Genomic DNA, 22,546 nt, shown 5'->3' with positions numbered 1-22,546 from the left:
CATGGCGAGCGGCGTATCCCCCCCCCCCCCCCCCCCCCCCCACCGGCCGGTCCAAACCGTTGCCTAGCAGCAAGCCCTCAACTCCACAACCCTCATGCTGTACCTGTGAGGAAGAAGGGGGGGGCTTTTAAAAGAGAGGAGGCGAGGGAGGTGGGAGAACTCCACTGTGAGGAGAGCGTGTCCTTCTGTTGCTTGCCTTTCATGTCAGGTGAGGTGAGGTCAGGGGGGGGGGGGGGGAGACAGGCTATTTGGGAGTGCCTAGCTTCTTGGGCGTTCCGGGGCGTTTCTGCCAGAGTTGCGCAGGGATGGTGAAGGCGTCCACGCTCATGGACATGGTTTTGGACGGGATGGCGGTGAACTGCTTGCGGTCCGAGCTGTACTTGAAGATGGACTCCACCATGTCGGGGCCGATGACTCGGGGCCCGACGCCGGTCAGACGCACCATCTCCTCCGTCTCCGGGTTCATGGTGTACACCGCCCGGAACTGGCAGCTGGCGTCCCGGAACAGGATGAGGAAGTGGTTGGCCGGGCTCTTTTCCATTTCCTGTTTTTTTTTTTTCGGGAGGACGAGAAGGGACATGATGAGTTGAGGGGGAGGGGGTGGGGGTAGGGAGTGACGACAGTGTGACGACAGTTCATGTAAGTGGAAGTGTACAGAGGGGATCACGTTGACTTCTAGCCCAGTTGGGGACAGTTTGTACTCTGTAACAGGGGGGGGGGGGGGGGGGGGGGGGGGGGGACACAGCCTACCTCTACAATCTTGTTTTTTTGCGGTTCGTTGACCTTGCCGGCGAGGCAGCAGCGAGAGATAGCGTTGTGGATGATGAACTTATTTGACTTGAAGCTTGGCTCCTTGTACAGCTTGGGCCCTAGAAAACAAAAACAGCGTTTGTAAAAAAAACGTTTAGCATACGAAAGAGGGACACACACACACACACACACACACACACACACACACACACACACACACACACACACACACACACACACACACACACACACACACACACACACACACACACACACACACACACACACACACACACACACACACACACACACACACACACACACACGACGTGGCTCGAGATGCTGGCTCACCGGTGTACTCCGGTATAGAGGCCGGGGAGGAGATGGTGGAGCCGTTCTCCCAGTCCCTGTCCCCGTTCTGGGAGCTCACCCTCCCCGGGGAGCTTCGCCTGGCAGGCGAGTGGGAGCGGCTGAGGCAGAGAGGACCACACAGGGAAGGTTGAGGATACGGGGCCCCGAGAACCGTTTTTTTTCTTGTCGTCGTATTAATAGTGTAAATCATGGGGGGGAAGTTATTTGCTTAAATAATAAAATAATATTGCAAAAATGTCATTCTCTCCCTTATTGATGTTTGACTTCCAAGTTGCTTTGACTTTGACACATACCTGGGAGACTTCCTGACGCTCAGGTCGTTGGCCACTGAAGACAGGTTCATGGTGGAGTGAGAGTACTGCTTGTTCAACCTGGTGTCTGGGGGGAGCGAGGGAGGAATGGGCGAGGGTTTGAATGGATAATAGAATCGAAAAAACCCGACCGATGGACATTCGTGCATCGGGACAGTCGAAATCTGATTTTATTGATATATTTTCCGGGGGGGGAAACACGGGCGAGTGGCCTACCAAAACCCTTGGCGGGGCTGCGGGACAGGCCCGAGTCGTCTCGGAAGACGGTCTTGGGCCGGTTCTTCACGCCGCGGACGGTGGTGGGCTTCTGCCTCAGGACCTTGCCCAGGTCCTCCATGACCTTCAGCTGGTGTCTCCGCTCGTACTCCAGCCGGGTGAAGTCCCCCCTGCGCTGGGGCGTCCCCTCGGCGGTGGGGGTGCTCGACCCCGTGGGGGTGCCTGGGGTTGAAGGCCGCGAGTCCCCCTTGTCCCCCCAGCCCTCGATGGTCATCCACTGCGGCCTGCTGAGAAGGGAAGGGCCGAAACGGGGCTCAGATGAAGTCACATTCAGTGGGTTCATAAAAAGGACCAGTTTGACGAGATGATTCATCCACTCTGATCTGAGGATAAGGATCTGTGCAAAACTATTACTACTAGTCGTCTTTTCACCTATAAGCCATAAGCAGAATTGTATGTATTTGATGTCCTTGATCCAACATTAAAACAATTCATGAGTTATCAGAACTATTCTCAGTTCATTTCCTGACAATCAATCAATCAATCAATCAATCAATCAATCAATCAATCAATCGACTCTTCATTTCATAAAGCAGGCCCCTACTTGGCTTCTTTCTCCTTTTCCAGCTCCAGCTTGCGTTTCTTCATATCATCCGCCCTCTTCTGCTGCTTCTCCAGCAGCGCCGCCCTGCGCTGGGCCATCTCATCCTCTGGGCGCTCCTTGTCGTCCTGCTCAACGGAACGCACGCGGAAATAAATAAATAAAAACACTCAATTCACAGACGACGACCGCGACACCCGACCACGACACCCAGACCGACATCCATCCTTCCAGCCCGCCTACCTTAAAGAAGAAGCCCAGGCCGCTCCTCAGCTCGGGCTCGGTCACGTCGCTCACAGAGTCCGAGAAGGGGTCGGGGCCCTGCTCCTCGTCGTCCTCCCCCCCTTCCCCCCCGCCCCCCCGGGCGGCCAGCAGGGAGACCTCCACCAGGCCGCCGCCGCCGCCGCCGCGCTTGTCGCCGTTGAACACGGCGTCGCTCTCGAACGAGCACTCCGAGGGGGCCCCGGAGCTGCTGCCCCCCACGGCCGGCCGCTCCTTCCGGGGGGTGTCCAGCTCCATGCTGAAGATGCTTTGGTTGTCGTTGGAGCCCGCCTCCGACAGCGCGTCCTCGGCCGGGAGGCGCGGCGGCGTGGGCGTGGGCGCCGGCGTGGGGTCGGGGGTGTGGGCCGGCGTGGGGTCGGGGGAGGGGTACAGGTCGGCCGGCCGGTCGTCCGAGCCGATGGTGAAGGACGAGGAGGTCTGCACCTTGCACTGCCAGGGGTCCACCCGGCGCAGGTGGGGGATGCGGTCCACGTTGCGCGGCGCCGTGAGCACCCGGGACACCCCGGGGCCCTGGTGCTTTGGGCTCTTCGGCGGCGCCGACTGGGCGCGGCGGTGAGCGTACGGCGACTTGGGCGGCGGCGGCGTTTGGCCCGGGGCACGGCGCGAGGGTGACGGCGAGGGGGAGGAGGAGGCCGAGTTGAGGTCCCGGGAGGGCTCGCGGGACGAGCGCCCCGGCGTGGGGGGCTTGGGGCCGGGCGGGATGACCCAGGACCGGGCGCCGGGCGCCGCCGGCTTCTTCCGGATCAGCTGGCTCTGCTGGTCCGAGAGGCGCTGCATGTCGCTCTGCAGGGAGCTCAGCGCCATGGTCAGCTTGGACACGGCGTTGTTGTAGTCGCCCAGCGGCGCCGTGGCCTTCTCGCCCGAGGGAGCCGCCTTTTTGTCGGCCTGAGCCCCCGCTCTGTCGCCGCCGCCGCCGGAGCCACCCTCGTCCTTCGAGGGGCGCCGCTCGTCGTGCCCCTTCTCCTCCTGCTCCATGCGAGCCAGCCTCTCCTCCAGCGTCAGGTCTCCGTCGGCATCGGCGGCGGCGGGGGGGCCCTGGCCGTTCTCCGCGCCGCCCTCGCCCTCGCCCTGCTCCTTCTTCAGCTGCAGGAAGGCGCTCTTGCCCAGCCGCTGCCGGTGCTTGGCGAAGATGGCCTCGATGCGTTTCTTCTGGGCCTCGATGGCCTTGCGCTTCTCCTCCAGCCGCACCCCCAGCTCCGACATCTCGTTGGTGAGCTTCGGGCTCTTGCCCGGGCCCTCCTCGACGGCGCGGGCCGCCGCGTCATCGCCCCCCCCGCCCGGGGCACCGGCGGGGGGCTCGCCGGCCTTGGGCGACTCCGGGCCGTGCCTCTTCTTGCGCTCGGCGAAGCTGGTCATCTTCACGCCGCTGTCCGACGCCTCCTTGCCGTGGGGGCGCCAGGTGGGCGTGGCGGGGGCGGCAGGGGTCTTGGGCGGGTCCTCCGAGGCGTCCGAGTCCACGCTGCCGTCCCTCAGGACCGAGTCGTCGTCCCGGGAGCCCTCCGAGGGGTTCCGGGTGCGCCCGGGCTCCCGGGGTTCCGCCGGGGGCCGGTACATCGTCCCCGAGCGCGAGGGTGCCGAGCAGCTCACGGGACCGGGCAGGGGCCCGCCGGCGTGCCGGCCCCCGGCCTGGTCGTCGGGGGAGTGGAGGTAGAAGCCGTCGGGGGCCCCGTCCGGGTGGTGCCGGGGCTCCATCTTGCTCTCGTTGTGGATGATCTGCAGGGCCTCCTCGATGGTGGGCAGCTCCCCCGCCTCGCTCTCCCGTTGGTGGCCGTTCTCAGCCAGCCGCGGGGCATTGGGGTTCTGGGTGACCCACGAGGCCCTCTGGGGTCCGTTGGCTCGGGGCAGCAGGTGGGCGAGGTCCCCGGGGGGGGCGAAGGGCGCCCTGGCCTTGGCTGGGCCCCCCGGGGTGAGCTGGTCAGAGCTGACGGAGCGCGTGATGAGGGGGTCGCCCATCACCACGTCCACGTCGCTGTCCAGGCCGAAGGGGATGCTGAAAGACACGGCTGACAGGGGGCGGCTGGGGGGGGGAGACAGAGAGAGACTTTAAGGATGAGCACAGATGCTCATCGCAGATGTGCAGTTGGGAGGGAGCCGTCTGGATGTTGCCCGGGCCTACCTGAGGGGTTTCCTGATCTTTGTCTTTCCTGCATTTTCTAGATGAGACAGTGAGGTAGACTGAGTCAAAGGTCCTGAGTACATTGGGACACACACACACACACACACACACAGACACAGACAAACACAAACACAGACAAAAAAATGTAAGGCATGCATATCACGCAGGGATGAACACCATCAAAATCTCACAAAAAGATATGAAAAATATGTTTACGCATTCAAACATCAATAGGGGAGAGAATGACATTTTACAAATAATGCTTCACAAACGATAGGGAGAGAAGTGCAGATACACACAACACCAAAAAGAGCAATCTTAGTTCCGCTCACCTGACTGGGACAAGTGGGACGAGATGGGAACGAAGGGCCTCCTAAAGATTGAAGGTGAGCCACTGGAAAATATAAAAAAGACAAAAAAAGATTGGCACACTTTTCAGTTTTACCAAGTTCACTTCACGGTCATGAGGAAGGACGCCTGTGTACCTCTTACTGGAGCTGGTTGGCACTGCTGGTCTGGAGCCATCTAGTGGACAAGAAGACCCCTCGCATTAGATGACTGAAGCTCTGAACTGATCCCTGGGTCTGTAACGCCCCTGCAGTCACAGCGGATCTCACAAACGAGCCGGTGATGGGTTTCGCTCACCTGACGAGTCTCTGGGTTGGACGAACTCTGGCCTTCGTACTTCAAACCAGTTCAGCAGCTCAGCGAGAAAGCTCAGCCAGTTGCTCTACACACATGACAACCAGAATGTTTCAGTCTCAACCAGAATGGGAATTACCACAGACAGCAAACACTCGGAAGGAATTAGTAAAGTGCAAGTGCAGAATGTTGTGTGCCAGAGGGTGTTTGCATTTGACAGCAAATACATGTGAGTGAGTGAGTTGGTGAGTGAGTGAGGGAGTGAGTGAGGGAGTGAGTGTAGGTAGCCATGCGTGTGTACCTGAAGCTCTGGTGGTGCGTAAAGCATATCTTCCAGTGCCAAGGAACAGCAGCTTTTTAAACAACTTTCGCAGAACTCACGGATGAAATGCAGGTTGGACAGGCTGTCCGCTGCAGACATGGCATCCTTCATACAAACATCTATCGAGGAGGGATCGGACAAAAGGCCCATTAGGCACAAGCAGCAAAAAAAAAACTGTAACTTGTATTCTATTCTTGAGCACTTTGAAGTTCAAAAGCAACGTCTCGCCATACCTTCAAGTCGTAACAGATCAGGGCAGTAGTAGTGCATTACAGCCACAACAGCACAACCAGTAGACAGGTCTTTGACCTCATTCACTATCGGGAAAATGGGTTTCTGTCTGGACTGTGTCTTATCCTTCCTATACCGCAGCTGAGGAAGCATAAACCAGGAAAGGGACACTTAAAAACAGCTCCAATCTTTGGAGACATCCCTGATCCCATCCCATTAGAGGTCAATCTCAAAACATTTAGGCATTCAAAACAAACCGTCAGCCTCATTGCAGAAATGTACGCGGTACCGATGCACATAACGGTATCCAAAAACAGACCATGCTCACGGGTAACGAAAGAAGGACAGGCAGGCAAACGGTAAGAGCCGAGGGGAGTAATTGAATCCGAGCAGAGAAAAAAATAAAAAGCTGAGAAAGTGGGGCAAGTGAGGGTCCCACGAGGCGAGAGAGAGGGGGGGCGAGCGAGCAAAGAGAGAGTGTAGAGAAGTTACTAGGGCAGGTCGATGCCTCGCCGCGGAACACATAGTACGTCCCTCACGCGTAAGGGCAAGCCACAGCGCAGGGTGACGTGTGCCATCCCACCCAGACCATAGGCTGGGAGGTGTGTGGCCGCATGCATCGCACACGGGGTACAGAAATGAGGACCAGAGGTCGGAGGTGATGGAGAAACGGAAGGGGGGGGGGCTAGCAGGAGGGGAGGGAAGAGGAACTTACAGGAACAAGTTTCCAATACCAGCGAGTAGGACACTGTCAGGAGACAGGAGGGCAAAGCACAGGAGACGGAGAGAGACACGGAGACGGACGGAGAGAGAGAGAGACAGACAGAAAGGAAAATGGACAAACAAGTGGATAGGACAGGTATTAACTACAACTAGAAGAAACGGGGAGAGAGGATTATGGAGATGGTACCGCTAAAGAAATACAAATAAAGCCCAACCTACCCAAGAACCACAGAGTCATCCCATCATCCATTTGGTATAAATAGCATTATGCTTGTTCATTATACAAGTTGGGCCGCAAATACTGGTCAAGTATCGTGCTAAGGCTAGTGCTTGCAAAGGTTTTACGTAATGGTTAAAAGCCTAATCTCCCAAAGAGATAAACATGCGTTTTGGAGCACTTGAGTGGAAACGTCAATAACCGCGGATCAAGACGAAGGGGAAGGGAGTACTCACCGAGGGCTGCACAGACTCGGGCTCTGGGTTCGTTTGGGTCGGATCGTCTTGGGTCCCTTCTTCCATCTGTCTCAGCTTTTGGTTTAACTGGAGAAAGACAGAACAGCCTTGAACGCACCATACTGATCGAGTCAGATCAATAGGCTACAAATGAAAGTCAACCCACAAAATCCTATTGAGGTGGCTATTCTACACTATGCTTTTATCCAAAGCGAATTAAAATAAGTACTTTTGTCATACGAAACGCAGAAAACGTGTCATATACAAAATTATAATTTTAAACAACCCATTGCCAATTGTTAATCGGGTGAAACACAAGGGGCTTCTACTCAAACAATAAGAAAATGGAGACATTAAGCTGACGTCTGTGGCCTTTCCCTCACCTCGTTAACCCAGTGAAGGAGCGGCTCCCGCCAGCTGGTCCCTCCGCCGAGCAGCCCCGCGGCACCGCGTGTCTTCGCCGCTTGCCACCGTCTCCATGGCACCCACCGCCATGAGGGCGTCCATCAAGGCCAGGTGGGCACTCTGCACCAATCGGATTGGGAGGGGGAAATGGTAGGATCAAGGACAAAGATCACACATCGGTCAAAGGGCCGTCAATTAACCGTAACTCAATCGTAGGCCATTTCCATCTACATGACAAGGCATTGGTCCTCACAGTGCACATGCGGTACAGGCAAGTAACTAGCGCATACTGCAGCAAATAAGAGGGCATTTACAATGTTGAAACAGCAGAGGTCGCCAGTGGGCAACTCTGAGTCAGCAGTAATCCCCACAACAATATTGAATTCCAGGGTATGCCACACAGTTACATTTGATGACTAACCAAATATGTTCATATTGTTTCTTGTATCTCATTTAAATCTTTAACAGTTCGTGTAACCTGTTGGACGGTTTAAACCACATAGCGCAGAATACCTGCTTAATAATGCATACCATCCAGGCATTTAGATCCCTTTGCCAGCCCCATCATACGCTACTTCAGGGCGAAAGTGATTCATATATAATTGATATAGACATGTTGATATTACAGAAACTCTCATGCAACAGTCTTCCCTTTATATCCTGTCTTCAGTTAAATGACCCCTTTTGACTCTACCTTCTAGGGTTGGTAACAATATGCTTGTAGTATGACTCATGTTGCAGACTCACTGCATTTCAAACAGTGAACTGGCCAACAGGCCTGAAGAAACTCATTGTATTCTTTGCTACAGAGGTACTTTCCATAGTTTGAATGCATGCGTTTGTGCTGGTGGCTGCTCAGGGAACAAGAATTTTCATGCAAATATAGAAATCTTGTCACCCTGAACAATTTCAAAACAACAACAAAGCACACTGTGGTGGAAAAAAACAACACCAATAACAAGTAATTTTACAACATGGATGCCAAGTTATGCATAACCAATATACTAGCAAAACAAACCAAGGATAATTGGTGCTTCCCCTTCGCCTTCGCAGTGGAGATTTCCTTCTGGAGGCTGTTTCTTCTAATGCTCAGAGCCCATTAAAAAGGCACCCACCACAGCACGACTTAATCAGTCAGGGTGAGCGCCTTAACCTCTCCAAGACTGTTAGCTCATTAGCAACGCTGGCACCAGTCACATACTAGTACTGTGCCTACCGTCTCGGTTTATGCTAGTCAATGACTTGAACTCTTTGATCGTATTAAAAACAAAACACACATACTAAAGAAAAACATTAAAAATGGAATGAAGGTCTGTTTGTGTGTTGGGATGCCTTTTCCAATTGCCATATGATTGAGGTTGATTGATTAATAACCCTGTTTTACAATGTTTACCTCTATCAGTATGAAGCCACAGAACGGACCGACCTTTGACCCAAACGGAAGTGCAAGAAGCTTGTTTATACCAAACAGACAGACTTAATCAATGTCAGAGAAGTGGGTGAAGAGTGCACGAGTAAAGTATTAATTTAGGTGACACACGTAGGCAGGAATGCCACCACTCTAGGTTTAAGAACAAGCACACACTTTCTTCCTTGTTTATTTAGTAAACTTGCCTTTACCTGCTCTCCGGGAACTATCAACACCATTTAAAAAGGCAAGTGCAGTTAACATTGGACACAACATATCCCAATGGTACACGTCTTCTCAGTAATTTTATTGTATTAATTTCTGTATATCTACTGTGTGATTCCACCGCTATACAGGTCAAAACCAGTTTTTAGCACCTCAAAAGGGATATGCAGTTTTGAATCTTGAACAAGTAAGGACTATGGACCTGCATGTGACCCTCCCCAAGAGCATTTCACAACACCACGCTTGTTTTTCCAACCAGCAGGACGTCGGATCACTCGATGTGCTACCTCTAGAGCTAGTCTTCCTTCCGAGCCGAGCCGGCCCAAAACGTACCTAATACTTCCCCGTCTCTAGTGACCATTTTATTGGTCATCGCGGTTTATTGGGTCACCGGTTCCCTTCTGTCCCGAGTGGCAGAGGAAAGGAGGCCGCCACAGCCTAACCACAACAAGCTTAATGTTGCAACAACCTCCAGCCAACAGGGGAGGGCTGGCAGGTCCCAGAAAAAACACATTCCAGCCAAAGGGGTCATTCTTGCAATCCCTCTGTTTGACGCTTTAATCCTAAATCGGTGCAAACCCGTACATGTGGCCTTGAACTGCTTATGAATTCCACGCCGAAGGCCTTGAGACCGGCCGAACAGTGCCGCGTCCCCACTTTGTTCTCAGCACTACACACACACACACACAGTTTTGCACGTTACATGCAGCGATCCCGTCCACGTGTTTGTCTGCTCAGCCTTGATGTAAAGTGCTGACCTGCGCGGACCCTGAACTAGGGGACAGCACAGCAGTGACGGCTTTGCCAGCAGAGGCCTGTCAAACAGCTTCGAGGGGGGGGGGGGGGGGGGGAAGAGAGTACTCAATCTCTGTGGAGTACTGCAGTGCAGTCACTCACTCATTAAGTTAACTCTGGCTCGCCTGCCCTAAAAAAAACAAAAAAAAATCGAAAAAAGAACAACAACTTCATTCCCGAGGCTAGAGCTGCCTGCTGCGTGGCTCCCTGTCTGTCAGACACTGCTCGTCGGGCTGACATGAAGATGTCTGGCCCTGCCGGGGACAACGGGGATGACGTAAGGGTATTGGATACAGAAACAAATGAGGAGAGAGAGAGAGAGAGAGAGAGCTCACTAATGATGTCATCCCAGCGTTGTGTGAAGGAGGCCGAGTCATGCCCGGTAGCGTCTCCCCTTATCCTGCGAGGCCAGCAATTGATCGTTAGCCACCATAGGCGGATTACAATGAAGACTCATAAGACCTCATTGATAACCGTGCGCCTTTCAAAAGCCAGATGAAACTATGCCATTGATGGGGAGTTCCGAGGGCAGAAGCTGTATAACAAACCACAAACCGAGTGCATGACGCAGCAAGGATAACACAGAGTGAGTGAGTGAGAGTGGCCGGTGCCGTCTTTCTCTGTACAGTAATTATTCAGGAGGGAGCAGAGGGCCCGATCTTGACAAAGAAGAGGATTGAATGGGGATGGGGGGGGGGGGGGGGGGGGGGGGGGAAGAGAGAGAGAGAGAAGGAGGGGTTTAGGGATATACTGTCCCCCTTGCATCAGAGGGCCTAGTAAGCCAAATCACAAGTTTCCCCCTAATGAGAGGAGAGAGAGAGAGAGGGGTACACACAGGACGGCCTGCCAGATCTCCACAACAACAATTCCAGCTGACCCACAATGCACCTCTCCCCAAGCCAGGGTACAGTAGTGCATAGTGTTGTTAGCCGGATCATCAACACGTCGATTGGAACTTTCCAGCCGCTGAGAGGAAGGGCTCCCTCCTCAAACCCATGTGACACTGGGGCGAAAATCAAATACCACCCCATCAATTGCACCCCTGCTGGGAAATCATTATGCTCTGGCGGAATTGGTTTTCGCACAACATGTCAACATCACAGTAAGAGAAAAGAAGGCGAAAGGCATCGTTACTGGTCATTAAATGTGATTAGGGAAAAACTCAGTCGGATTACGTCTGCAATATGAGTCTCAGACATCCCCCCTCCCCAGCTTAAGGATGGGTGCTTATTGAGAGGGTAAAAGGAGAGAGTCACGGGGGGTGCTGGATCAGCCAGGTTTGGGGCCCTGGCTGAGGCAAAGGCCAAAGGGCAGAAAGCCTTAAAGTACAAACACCACCGGAAATTGGTTCCGTGTTAACATTTGACCAAAAAAAAGAATCCAGACATGTTGTTGTCTCCGGTCTGAAAACTAAAAACGCCTAACCATACCAACTTGTGTTTGGCCACACATTTGACTTTTCCGAACAGCAAATGCTCACAAAAGCAAATGTTGCCAGGCATGAATGTTAAGCATTTCTGATCCGGGGATAAAGTATGCCACTTGTAATTACAGTCCTGCTCTTGACTGATGCTCGCTTGACCGAAAAGCGGCCAACGCAGCAGTGTGATTTAAGATCAAGTAAAGGGGGCTGATGAAAACCAACAGAGCTCTGTAAGGGCTTCTCTATGGCCATACATGAGGTTCATTGGTAGAAATTACATTCACATGAATGTAATTTGGTTAGCCACAGGTTCAATGAAACGCAATCAAAAACAGCATCAAATGAATACACTTTGCCCCTTCACTAAACTGAGTGAAACTGACCAAAACAAATATTAGTAGGTATTGAATGGTGGTCATTTCTGGTAGGTCATCAGCTGGTAGATGCTGATGTTTAGTCTGGATGAAAGATTATCTCTAATCTTTGCAGATCTTTATCCACAAATCTGAGGATTGGTGGGGGAAGGGTCACCACCACCACCACCAGCCACCGGGGCTGGCTGACGGATGTGTCTCTAGCTGGAGAAAGAGGAGCTGGACGACTGATGGTGGAGGCTGTGGTCGACCTAAGCGAGGCCCAAGGGTGTGTCCGCTATAAATCGTCCCTTGTACGACTCAGAGGAGCCATGACTGGGTCAGGATGCAGCATGAGCAGCGAAAACAAAAAACAGACTCGCACCAATTGGGAAGTCATTAAACCAACCAAAGTCAATATGAACTGATTGATTGATTCTCAAATGACCGATTTGAAGCACACTGTGAACAGCTTTCATCGCAGCTTAACATGTTTGTGTTTGTGTGATTGCATGACATGAGGACCATGTCATGTGGGGGATTTTTTGTTGTGGCGGTTGACACAAATCTGCGTTGGAGGTTTAGTATGAAGGCAGCGCTGCAGTGGATTGCTCCCTCAAAGCCGTGCACTGGCAGCGGCCCCCATTGCTGCTTCATCCCACTAATGCTGTTAACTGCATGACCCACTTTCTCTCTCTCTCTCTCTCTCTCTCTCTCTCTCTCTCTCTCCTCTCATTTTCTCTCCCTCTCCGACACACACCAGTCAACAGGGCTCAGGTCGCACTGCCGACCACTGACTTCCAGGCTCGCCTTGGCACTGCAGCGGAGGGCAGCTAACAACGCTGAGGGGGAGTTTAAATAACAGAGCCTGGCGGCAGCGATGCTCCACCGTGGTCAAGAGCCTGGGTGCATCGTTCATCGCTATAGCAACCAACCAGACACAGGCAAAATGATAACAATGTCGACGCGTAATGTTATCATGGGGCTCCAATAATAGATTCTAATCGTATTAATGTAGCGATCGATCGATTAGAAAGGTGTGCCTTCAAGTGATTCTGACAAGCAGTCTTTGTAATCATCCTGGAATACAAAGGATGTGAGACCATGGACGTCGAATGCAAGGGAGGGTCAACCAGGAGAGCAAATAAATATCAAACGAATAACTTTATGAATCATAAAGTGATCATGCATTCAAAAGCATGATGTTTAAGATGGTTATGCAGCAATTCTGCCACAACATAACATCCCGTAATAGAAGTAGCTCTATGTGGCGATATAATATACATAACAAATATATATACTGTATATTGTCTCCTGAAACAATGAGTACATTTCCAATGAGCTCATGTGCTATGAGTCACCAAGTGCAACTTTGACTATATAAATAACAAGAAACCATGTAAAGGCCATTTAAAAAATGAACACATTCTATATTTAATTGGTTGAAAAGTTAAACATTAACCCTATATTAAAATACAAGCATTCTGTCCTCTGTATTTAGGATTTTATACAACTAGTTTCTTTGCATTTTCTTTTCATTAGACGTTGTTCCAATACATCATAACCACAACAGACACAGTCTTAATTGTGTCTTCACGTTGTGCGTCCAGCGTCTCTACACTGTGAATCATAGCCCCACCTGCAGCCATGACGACCAGATAAAAGCCAGTGGAGCAGGCACTTTCCACCCGAGTGTAGTGGGAACAATATCTTGCCTCCCAGGAGACTCCCGACCTGGCTTTCAGAGCAGCCTTTGTGTGCGTGTAGCCGGAGGGCGGGCCATGCATGTTTATACACTGTTCACTGGAGAAGCCGCCTGAAGCTGGGTTTTTGTAGATTCAACATCCACAAAACACACCCATCAGGTTCAAGTACGCACTATTGTTCTTATTCTGTTCTTATTTTCGGTGAGACTGGGGGACCAATGACTGTCTGCTTCACACAACATGCGAGTCAAGACTTGAGAGAGACTCATTGTCAAGACCCAGAGAGTCAAACCTGTTTCTCTTGCTTCGAATGGGATCCAATTCTCAGCCCACCAGAGAGAGAGAGCGAGAGAGCGAGCGAGCGAGCAGATAGGCGAGCGCTCTTCACAAACGGTGTCTCCAGTTTCAGTTGGCTTGTTGTCCATCTGGGGCCGTATTCACAAAGGATCTTAGGGCTAAAAGTAGGTCCTAACTGGCGAATTTAGGAGTAACTCCTAAAAATAATGGGCGTGTCACTCTTAAATTTAGGACTCCTAACTTTTTTCACTAAGAGCAATTCACAAAGTATTTTAGGACTAAAAGTAGCACCTAAGTCTAGGAGAGCTTAAAAGTCCTCAAGAGGACTCCTAACTCAGTAAGACCTATTCACAAAGAATCTTAAAATGCCTGCGAGACGAAATGTTAGGGTATTCAACTTATTGTGGAGTTAATGCGCGATGCAATAACATCCCCGACTAACAGGAATAATCCGATTAGTCCCGAAATAAAATGTTATAAAAATTATAAATTATAAAAAAAAATATATAACTTATAAAAAATAAAAATAATTGCGCCATCAAAAGACGAGGACGTGTTCGTCAATAGGAAGAAAGTGCATTCCATCAACACGCAGGTTGTTTTTGATGCAAATTTTAACATAGCCTACTGGATGTTGTTGCAAAGTGGCCTGGATCTTCAGCTACCCATGATTCGCGCATTTTAATGGTGAGCGGTCTGAGGCAGCTTTTTGAGATGTAGGAGTTGGGTGTCACTTGCTGGGTGACAGTGACTATCCATGCAAGACGTGGCTCTAGACACCCTACCTTAATCCACAACCGGGAGCATGCAGTTAAAGTGTAACATGTAAGTGATTACGCAGATTACGCTTAGTCCTATGCGTAAAACACATCGTATTGGCTCTTTGCGAGCACACAAACATACACGAAATGTTGTGGAGAGAGGAATTGGGCAGATGAAACGTCGGTTTCATGTCCTCCACGGCGAAATACGCCTCACCCCAGAGAGGGCAAGCACAGTAATCACTGTATGTGCCATTCTACACAACCTTTGCAAGCGGAGGAACATTCCACAGCCAGACGATGATGATGATGATGATGATGATGATGATGATGATGATGATGATGATGATGATGATGATGATGATGATGATGATGATGATGATGATGATGATGATGATGATGATGATGATGATGATGATGATGATGATGATGATGATGATGATGATCAACATTACAAGGAATTTGGCCGTGTGGAACCGAGTGGACTGGCATTTAGGGATCACTTTGAAAACACATTTTAGGTAAACACCTTGGCACAAATCAGTCAACACTTGGGTAGTTCGTAACATTTATTTTCTTTTAGATTTTACGTATTTTTATTGTTTGCTTTCTCTCTCTCTTGAACGTGCAGGCTACAACGTCATTATCGTGGTCTGCACAAAATTGTCATCATGCGTGTATTCTGCTAACTGCACTATAACTACTTAATAGGAATTCATTTCTAGCCTAGGCTATTTCCTTGTTTTTCGGTGATTCAGTGGGCTCGTCTGAACAACCAATCACCGAACTGACCGCTTCTAAACTCGTGCACGAGAATTGACGTAATCCATAGCAACGGCGCGTCACTCTTAGTTCACTCTTTGTGATTTATCCTTAGTAAGAGTAGGTCTCAGCGGCTTTGTGAATAACTTTTAAGAAAAAACTCCTACGTAAAATGTTTTAGCGCGAGTTAGGAGCACTCCTAGCGGTAAGATAAAATGCTTTGTGAATACGGCCCCTGATCTGTATCTCCCCCTGCCCCCCTATTGTTTACCTTTCTCAGATTGGGCAATCCACCCCCCCACCCCCTCCAGCCCCATCCTTCGAATTAAGACAGTGGAACCCATGTGGTTCATGCTGTTGCTCACAGCTGGATCCACTCACCCTCTGGGATCAGCTGAGGGTGGGGGTAGGGGTGGGGACGGGTTTCAGCCAGGGGGGAGGGGGGGGGGGAGAGGCGGTTGGGGGTTGGGGCCTTTATGACTTTGATGTCCCTTAATCCCCTACAATAAAATCGTTTGGAGCTCTCCTCCAAAAAACCCGCCCTACACACTGCTTTCTCTTGTGCCTCACAAGAGGTGCCTCTGGCAAGGCTGAGCCAAAAAACCATCACCGCCGGGTTCCCAACCACACCGGTGTTGATATTATGACATCTGATACACGCCCGGCTCAGTGCTGTGAACCACTAATGGGAAATGAGTGTAACCTTTGAATGTGCTCAAGTGTCCTGGGCCAAATTTGCACCAGAAACATGTGCTGCCCATGGTACCCTTAGATCATTTAAGGGACAATAGAGGCCAAGATGGCATTAAAAAAAAGAAATGAACTATTTTGTGGAGCCAAGGTAGCCATACTTTCTAAGGAACCACACACACACACACACACACATTACCATTTTGATGGGCTTGCGCCGCAGGTCTGCGTCGCCCACCGGCGCGTCCAGGTCCGTCGGGGGCAGTCCTCTGTCGGCGAGGAGCCGCAGGAGGGCGGCGTTGTCCGTTGGGGGGGGCCCCTCCGGCGCCGAGCCCCCCACCAGCAGAGTGTAGGTGCGGCAGTAGAGCTCCGAGGACAGCAGGAGGCGTGTGACGGGGGGCTTGAGGTGCTCCTGTTCGTACTGGTCGCAGTAGAAGGGCTCCCGCAGCTCCACCGGAACTTTCTCTACAGACAGACACACACACACACACGCACACACACACAGACACAGACAGACACACACGTCAACGTTCACTTCCAGGAAACGGCAGTACTACGACAAGACAGATAGCGTTGGCAAGCTGACGCCTGGAGACGCCGGGACGCTGAAGATAAACAGGATGACAAAGTGTGTGCGTGTGGCCTTTAAATAGGACAGGCATTCCTAGTACGATATGAAAAGGCTGTATAAACTCTTATCACTACTTGTTCTTCTAAGTCATGGGTAATCATTGCTTAGGAATATGTAAAAACGCTGTGCTGCTGCGCTACGGTTACAAGATTCCCCAGACCCGGTGGAAACTAACTGGCATCTAGCCTAGAGCTCTTATCAAACCAGTGAATGACTGACAATGACTGGGGTGGTAGGAAGCGTGTGTATATGCGTCAAACATTGTAAAATATAGTAACCCAATTCAGTAGAATTGCCATCAAGACGAAGGGAAAATGATTTGTGGGACTAAAAGGGACCAGACAGGCATAGGAAGGGGAAAGCCCTCCTGCATGCCCTTCACTACGAAAGTACACGGCGACAGCCCACGGGAGAGTAGATCCTCCATAATATGGTGCATTCCTGTAGGCCACATGGTCACATGGTTTCTCCTGAAGCATGGGGTGGTTACGATCGCAGTCTAGTAATCAGCGGGGGTCAAGGCTTGTGGGACATGATGACATTCAGAACGTGGGTTATCGTCAGGCCCCTTCCAGACACACATTCGCTCCGCCCACCGGCCTTTTGATAACCTACTTCTTTGCTCTCAGATAAAGACCCACCGTCAGACTTTCCTTAACAGGTCGTTTAAGCAAATGGCAATATTTGCTGTGCATTTGTGGCATGCTGGCTGCCTTTCTACCGTCATCAGAGCGGACTAATGTCAAACAAAGCTGCACCTTAACCCAAAGAAAACTATTTTGATCTCCGTGCCTCAGACAATGTTTAGCAAGGGTGTATGGATGTGGCTACATGGGTAACAAACAGATTATAATGTTAAATACAGACTTGCTTTTTCAGTACACAAGAACAGAACAAACACTCTGTAATGCACACTTGACACGCCCTCTAGAAAAACTGGTTTTACTGCATTCAGAGTTATTGAAACTAGCAATAGTAGCGCACCCAATCCAATAGCCTGCAATTGGGCAGACAGATACTTGACACAGTCATTGGTTGTGTTTAAACCCTAGAGCCAAAAGCTGAAAAATACCACTTTCATAATGTGCATGTCTGAAAAGGAAAGGAGAACCAGACAGTGTAACACACACACTTGGTGGAAAAGCTGGCATATGTCATTAGGGACCCCTAACACAAGTACATGCATAACTTTGCCAAAAACAAAACATGGTCAGACAATGGCCTTGCATTGGCCTGCCCTCGCTGCAGAAGGACTATAGGTGTCAAACAATAATGTGCACCACATGGCTCATTTTGTTGGGGAAAAATGCTATTGTGTTGCTTTTCAACTCAACCGGGGATCGCAGCGTAGAGAAAACACCACATACAAACTCTTGTTTCAAAATCCAAAAAAAAAGGCTGTATGAGGCACCAAGGCAGCCCTGCCAGTGATGCAAGGACAGAACTTGAATGCAAAGCAGAATGCAAAGGCCACGGCTCAATGAAATGAAGCTTTGATATCGCTTTGAGAAACAATTGACTGCTGTGTGTCGTTCCACTTAAGGCCAAGATAAACGGAACGGCTATCTATCTATTTTAAAATAGGGTAATATTTGAAAATACCTGATGATAGGCCACTTCATAATTCAACAACACCACCCCTGATCAATAATGATTAACAGTGTTATAGATTTGACAGGAACAAGAGAACACAACTGGTAAGCCTAAATGCTATCCAAAGATAGTTAAATGCTTAAGATAGCATTGGTATTGTTTGCCGTTAACAGAAGGCTGATATCAACACATCTCCTGGATGATATTTATAATTCAAATATAAGATCCAGTCTAAGTGATGCAAACTTTAGTCTTGGGTTCAGTCGCAAAGGTCAACAGGTCATGGACTGTTTATGTGTCTACATTGGGAAAGCAAAGGTTAAATAGAAGCACATATTGATGGCCCCGGGGAGAGCTGGTTATCAGGGTATAATGGAGTGGGCAACATTATAATCTATTCAAGATGCAAATCTGTGTGTGCAAATCTAAAGGCCACAGATTGATAAATAGCCTTTTCCAGGAATTCCTCACAGATTTCATCATGCACCCTATTAGGTTTTCCTTCATATTATCAATCAATTTCCATTAGGATCACAGCAAAGAAAATACAACCACAAATGATTACAGTTAACATTCAAACTCATAAACAAACAACAAATCAGTTCCATAGAACATTTGTTTCTTGGTTGAGCTGTGCGAGCTCTATAATCACCCGGTGATAGCCTAACAGAGGCCATGTGTTGAATTAAAGAGATTGAGTTAGCCCTGGGGGTCATGTCACAAACATTACAGTAAACAGGCACGTCGCCAGTGTAATCAACGGTAATCAGCCCAAACGCATAAGAACACAAACAAACAAGGTGCAGCACAAAATATGGCACAGTGCGAGCCCTTTACGATCCCGTGGGAGTATTCAGTCAGGGCAGACCTTGTCCCTCCATGCCCGATCTTGAGTGCCCAAGTGGATCGGCCAGCGTTGGATTTCAAGGGGGTTGCCATGGGAACGGTGGACATTAAGAAGCTCTTTGTATTAATTAACTGGCACAAAAGTGGGCAAATTTGTGCAGGATTGGATATATTCTGAGTAGCCCAGCTGCCTCACCCCTTCAGAGACACTGGCATCATGGCTTCTGTAATTCACTGGAGTCTGAATGTTCAGGAGTTTTAAATAGCATGATAAGAAGTAGTCATAATAATAATAATAAATGATGCCCATTGGTGGTAGTTTTGGGAATGGAAACTTTTAGCAAATACAATTGTTCGTATTGAATCATATTGAAAACATTGGATTATTAAGATGAATAAATCAACCACCATGCCACGTACATTTTTGGGGAAAGGGCAAATATTTAACTCAATTATGATGGCTTAACATCCATGTGGTCGCTTTGATAAGGCTAAAAACAAAAGTACTTTATAAAGGTTTTTCATCATGTGGTAGGATCAAATAGGCATGATTACGCTCCCGTTGGAGAACAAAGCCAGGTCCTGTTTTAATGGTCCCTAAATCTGGCAGTGGTGAGAGGGGCTGTGATCTTCCCTGGGAGCCACGTGAGCTCCCTAGGCCTGAGTGATATGCTAATCCAAAACACCTAGATAAAGAATGAATGAACACATCCAAATAGCTACCAAAACAGATACGAACGGCGACGACAACCACAGTCAGGCGAACCGGAGGGTTGTTCACTGATTACGACGGTCTGTTTGTCCATAAATCATAGACAATTGTATTTGATTAAGAGGGGCACTACGGTGTACAAGCCTGGGACAAAACAGTTCTAGCTTTTTTGATTACCAGCCACCGACACACCCACCCAGTCACTCACACCCACCCCCACCCACACCTGTGTGTGACACTAAGTAGGTTGTACAAAGCACCATTCACATACAAGCCACGTCCTTAAAGTCTGCACGGCCACTCCAGACACACAGTACAGTACAGTACCTCTGTACTGGATGTAAAGTAACCCGGCCTTCGGGTAAAGCTAGCTTGCAGAGCTTCTTCCTTAATCATGTCATGGATCACGAGGCTTGATAGCATATGCCCCGATACCATGCTGAAAGGAAGTAAGGAGAGGGTGTCTGTATGGTTAAACAATAATGGTTTTGTAATAACAGCTATGTAATGTAATACAATAACCCTACGGCAATTTAGTATTTGAGCCTGATTTTAAATCATGTTCTATGGGAAGGTTAGTAGCTCCTCCCCATAGTACAGGTAATAGTTCCTTTAGCTCATGGTTTTAATGCAATGTTGCTGTGGGGACCAAAGCATTGATGAAGGGTGGTTACCCCCCCTCCATCAAGGATCCAGGATAACATGATATAGATAAATCTAGAATAACGTCCGATATCGATATTTGAAATATTGGCCGATATACTGACATCTGTCATTATTTGACTCCCTATGGCATCTACTCCTAAATCCAGTAGGCCTATCAGTCGGGCTCTAGTGTCCCCATTAGGCCGGTTAAATGGTAACTCCCCAGAGGGCCTGACCACCGTGTTTGAGAAGAGGAGGGTGATGATGAGTAGGATAAACATTCCAACAGGCTCTACTGATGATCCATGAGCCAACAGGTAACCAGGTGGAACCCCAGCAACAGGTTCCAGCAGTGTTATGCAAACATCCGTCTTGCAAACTCTATCTTTAGCAAGGTATAATTGCACCTCGTGCCTATCTAACAAATTATAGGTTTGCAATGCCTAAATGGGTTATATATTAAAGAGGTCATAAAACATTTATATTATAGTGTTGAGTCAATCTCTTTACAACATGTTTATTTTGTGTTTTGAGTAGTTAATATTGATGCAATAAGCAATAATCACATTCTGGTAAAGTCACAGTTGTGCTACTGTGTGTGCACTGCAGTAGCCCAACATAATAGCGGTAAATTACAACAAATCCTTAGGCTGGTTTTGCTGTGTGTGTTGGCATCCTCTGCTGCTGCTGCTTCTTCAGCCTGTGAGCCCGGGGCATAGAACATATGATGTCACTTAGATTTTTGAGAAGATATTCGTAGCTCCTAGGGCAAACCACGTCCAGTCACGGAGGGCGACTTTGACCAGAGGGCGTGGTTGAACCGTAGCAGAAGAACGCACAGCAGGAATAGATAGAACAGCGTGCTGGACTCGGGGACACATGGACTGCTATTGCACAACGCCTTAACCGGGTTGTTGAAATACAATGGCGTTTAGCTCACACCCTTATTCCCCAGACAAAATTAAAGTGTTTTCTTATAGGTTCAAAACGGACCATCATTAAAATGACTGAATGCTTCCCTGTCCCACAAACGGCTGATGGGGGCATATTTCCCTGTAGCTGTTAATCCAAGCAAAATGTGTGGAGTGCATGTCTAGTCTACAGATCTTATTCGAATGATACTTTATTGGTGTTAACCTTAAGTCAAAATTGAGTCATCATTATTTTCCGGGCGTGCATAACAAAAGAATGTAAGTGGGTGTGTTTGCGCATCACCGAAAGGGCCGGGTGGGTTTCTGTAGTCCAAGCGCACATTGAGAGCAAACCACCAGAGTTGCAACAAAAACATTGCTGTAGGACAAGGTACCAGCATGTCAGCAAAAATAAAACATACCTGCGTGTTTTACTTCTAATTTTTATATTAGAGTCCAAGCTGTCAAACCGACCTCAGTGATCATGTTTGGTCTACATTTAAAAAACAAAGCGGATTAACTGCTGAGGATGAAAACACAGCAGCAGTGGCATAGTTTGTGCCTAGAATACGAAACAATTGCCTCGATGATGAGTTTACCCAGGCCTAGTTCAACATTTAAATACGGCGAATGGTCCCCATGCAAGTTGTCTAATATTGACGTAGTCAAAAGTGATCATAAGACTGTAGGCACTCTTTTATCTGCTGCTCTTTGTGCGTGTGTGTGTGCGTGTATGTAAAATCGCTGAGTTTACATAGGCTACGGTCAGTTCACCTTTCCATGCGCTTCCCATTGCACTTCACTGCTGCGAAATGCTAGGCTATTAAAAAAAGGGATTTAGGTACCCGAGAGCCTATATGGGCCACAAATCATCGGGACTGTGAGCAATACTGACATACCTGCATTGCCGTACGATTTTGCTAGGAGCCATCCGACACTTGCGCATATTTTCCCCCTTGTACTGTCATACAAATCCAAAGGTTTAATGTCCGGGACCACGAAAGTCTTCCTCGTTGCATTAGAGTCCTCCATATCGAGTAGGGGAAATTGGAAGACAAAAGGTAGGCTTCGGTTCACTGTTTAAATATCAAAGGATCATTATTTTAGCAAGCTATTCCATACCGACGGGGCGAAAATACGGATGTGGGTAAGCGTTCAGACAGGGAAAATATCCGCCCGGGAACTGCCTTAGTGGACTCTTCCATAAAAAAATATCCTTGCTGCTCCAAATGAAACCAGGAGAAAATCACTTATTCTACGGTTTCAGAAGTTACTACATGACCCATCCCATGTGGACACTTGAATGAAGTATTATTCTCCACTCGTTGTGTCCTTGGTACGCATTGCTGTGCCTAGTGCCTCGC

The 22,546-nt window shown here is 49.3% G+C and overlaps 1 protein-coding gene across 1 annotated transcript; it reads right to left on the bottom strand.

Annotated features, from left to right (window-relative positions):
* Window positions 1-50: 50 nt before the first annotated feature.
* Window positions 51-22,537, bottom strand: camsap3 (calmodulin regulated spectrin-associated protein family, member 3). Its single transcript, XM_056577408.1, is given in 18 exon segments — window positions 51-544; window positions 751-869; window positions 1,102-1,220; window positions 1,416-1,500; window positions 1,650-1,936; window positions 2,254-2,378; window positions 2,494-4,549; window positions 4,649-4,685; window positions 4,981-5,042; window positions 5,134-5,173; window positions 5,294-5,378; window positions 5,592-5,731; window positions 5,846-5,984; window positions 7,020-7,106; window positions 7,403-7,483; window positions 7,485-7,544; window positions 16,044-16,309; window positions 22,082-22,537. Coding segments are annotated over 18 exon segments (4,221 nt in total). The 5' UTR covers window positions 22,215-22,537; the 3' UTR covers window positions 51-244.
* Between the last annotated feature and the right edge of the window lie 9 nt (window positions 22,538-22,546).

The sequence above is a fragment of the Gadus chalcogrammus genome, chromosome 2 (assembly GCF_026213295.1).
Source record: "Gadus chalcogrammus isolate NIFS_2021 chromosome 2, NIFS_Gcha_1.0, whole genome shotgun sequence".
Taxonomy (NCBI): Eukaryota; Metazoa; Chordata; class Actinopteri; order Gadiformes; family Gadidae; genus Gadus; species Gadus chalcogrammus.
Note: the sequence above shows the minus strand (reverse complement) of the source record. Positions and strands in the feature narration are given on the sequence as shown.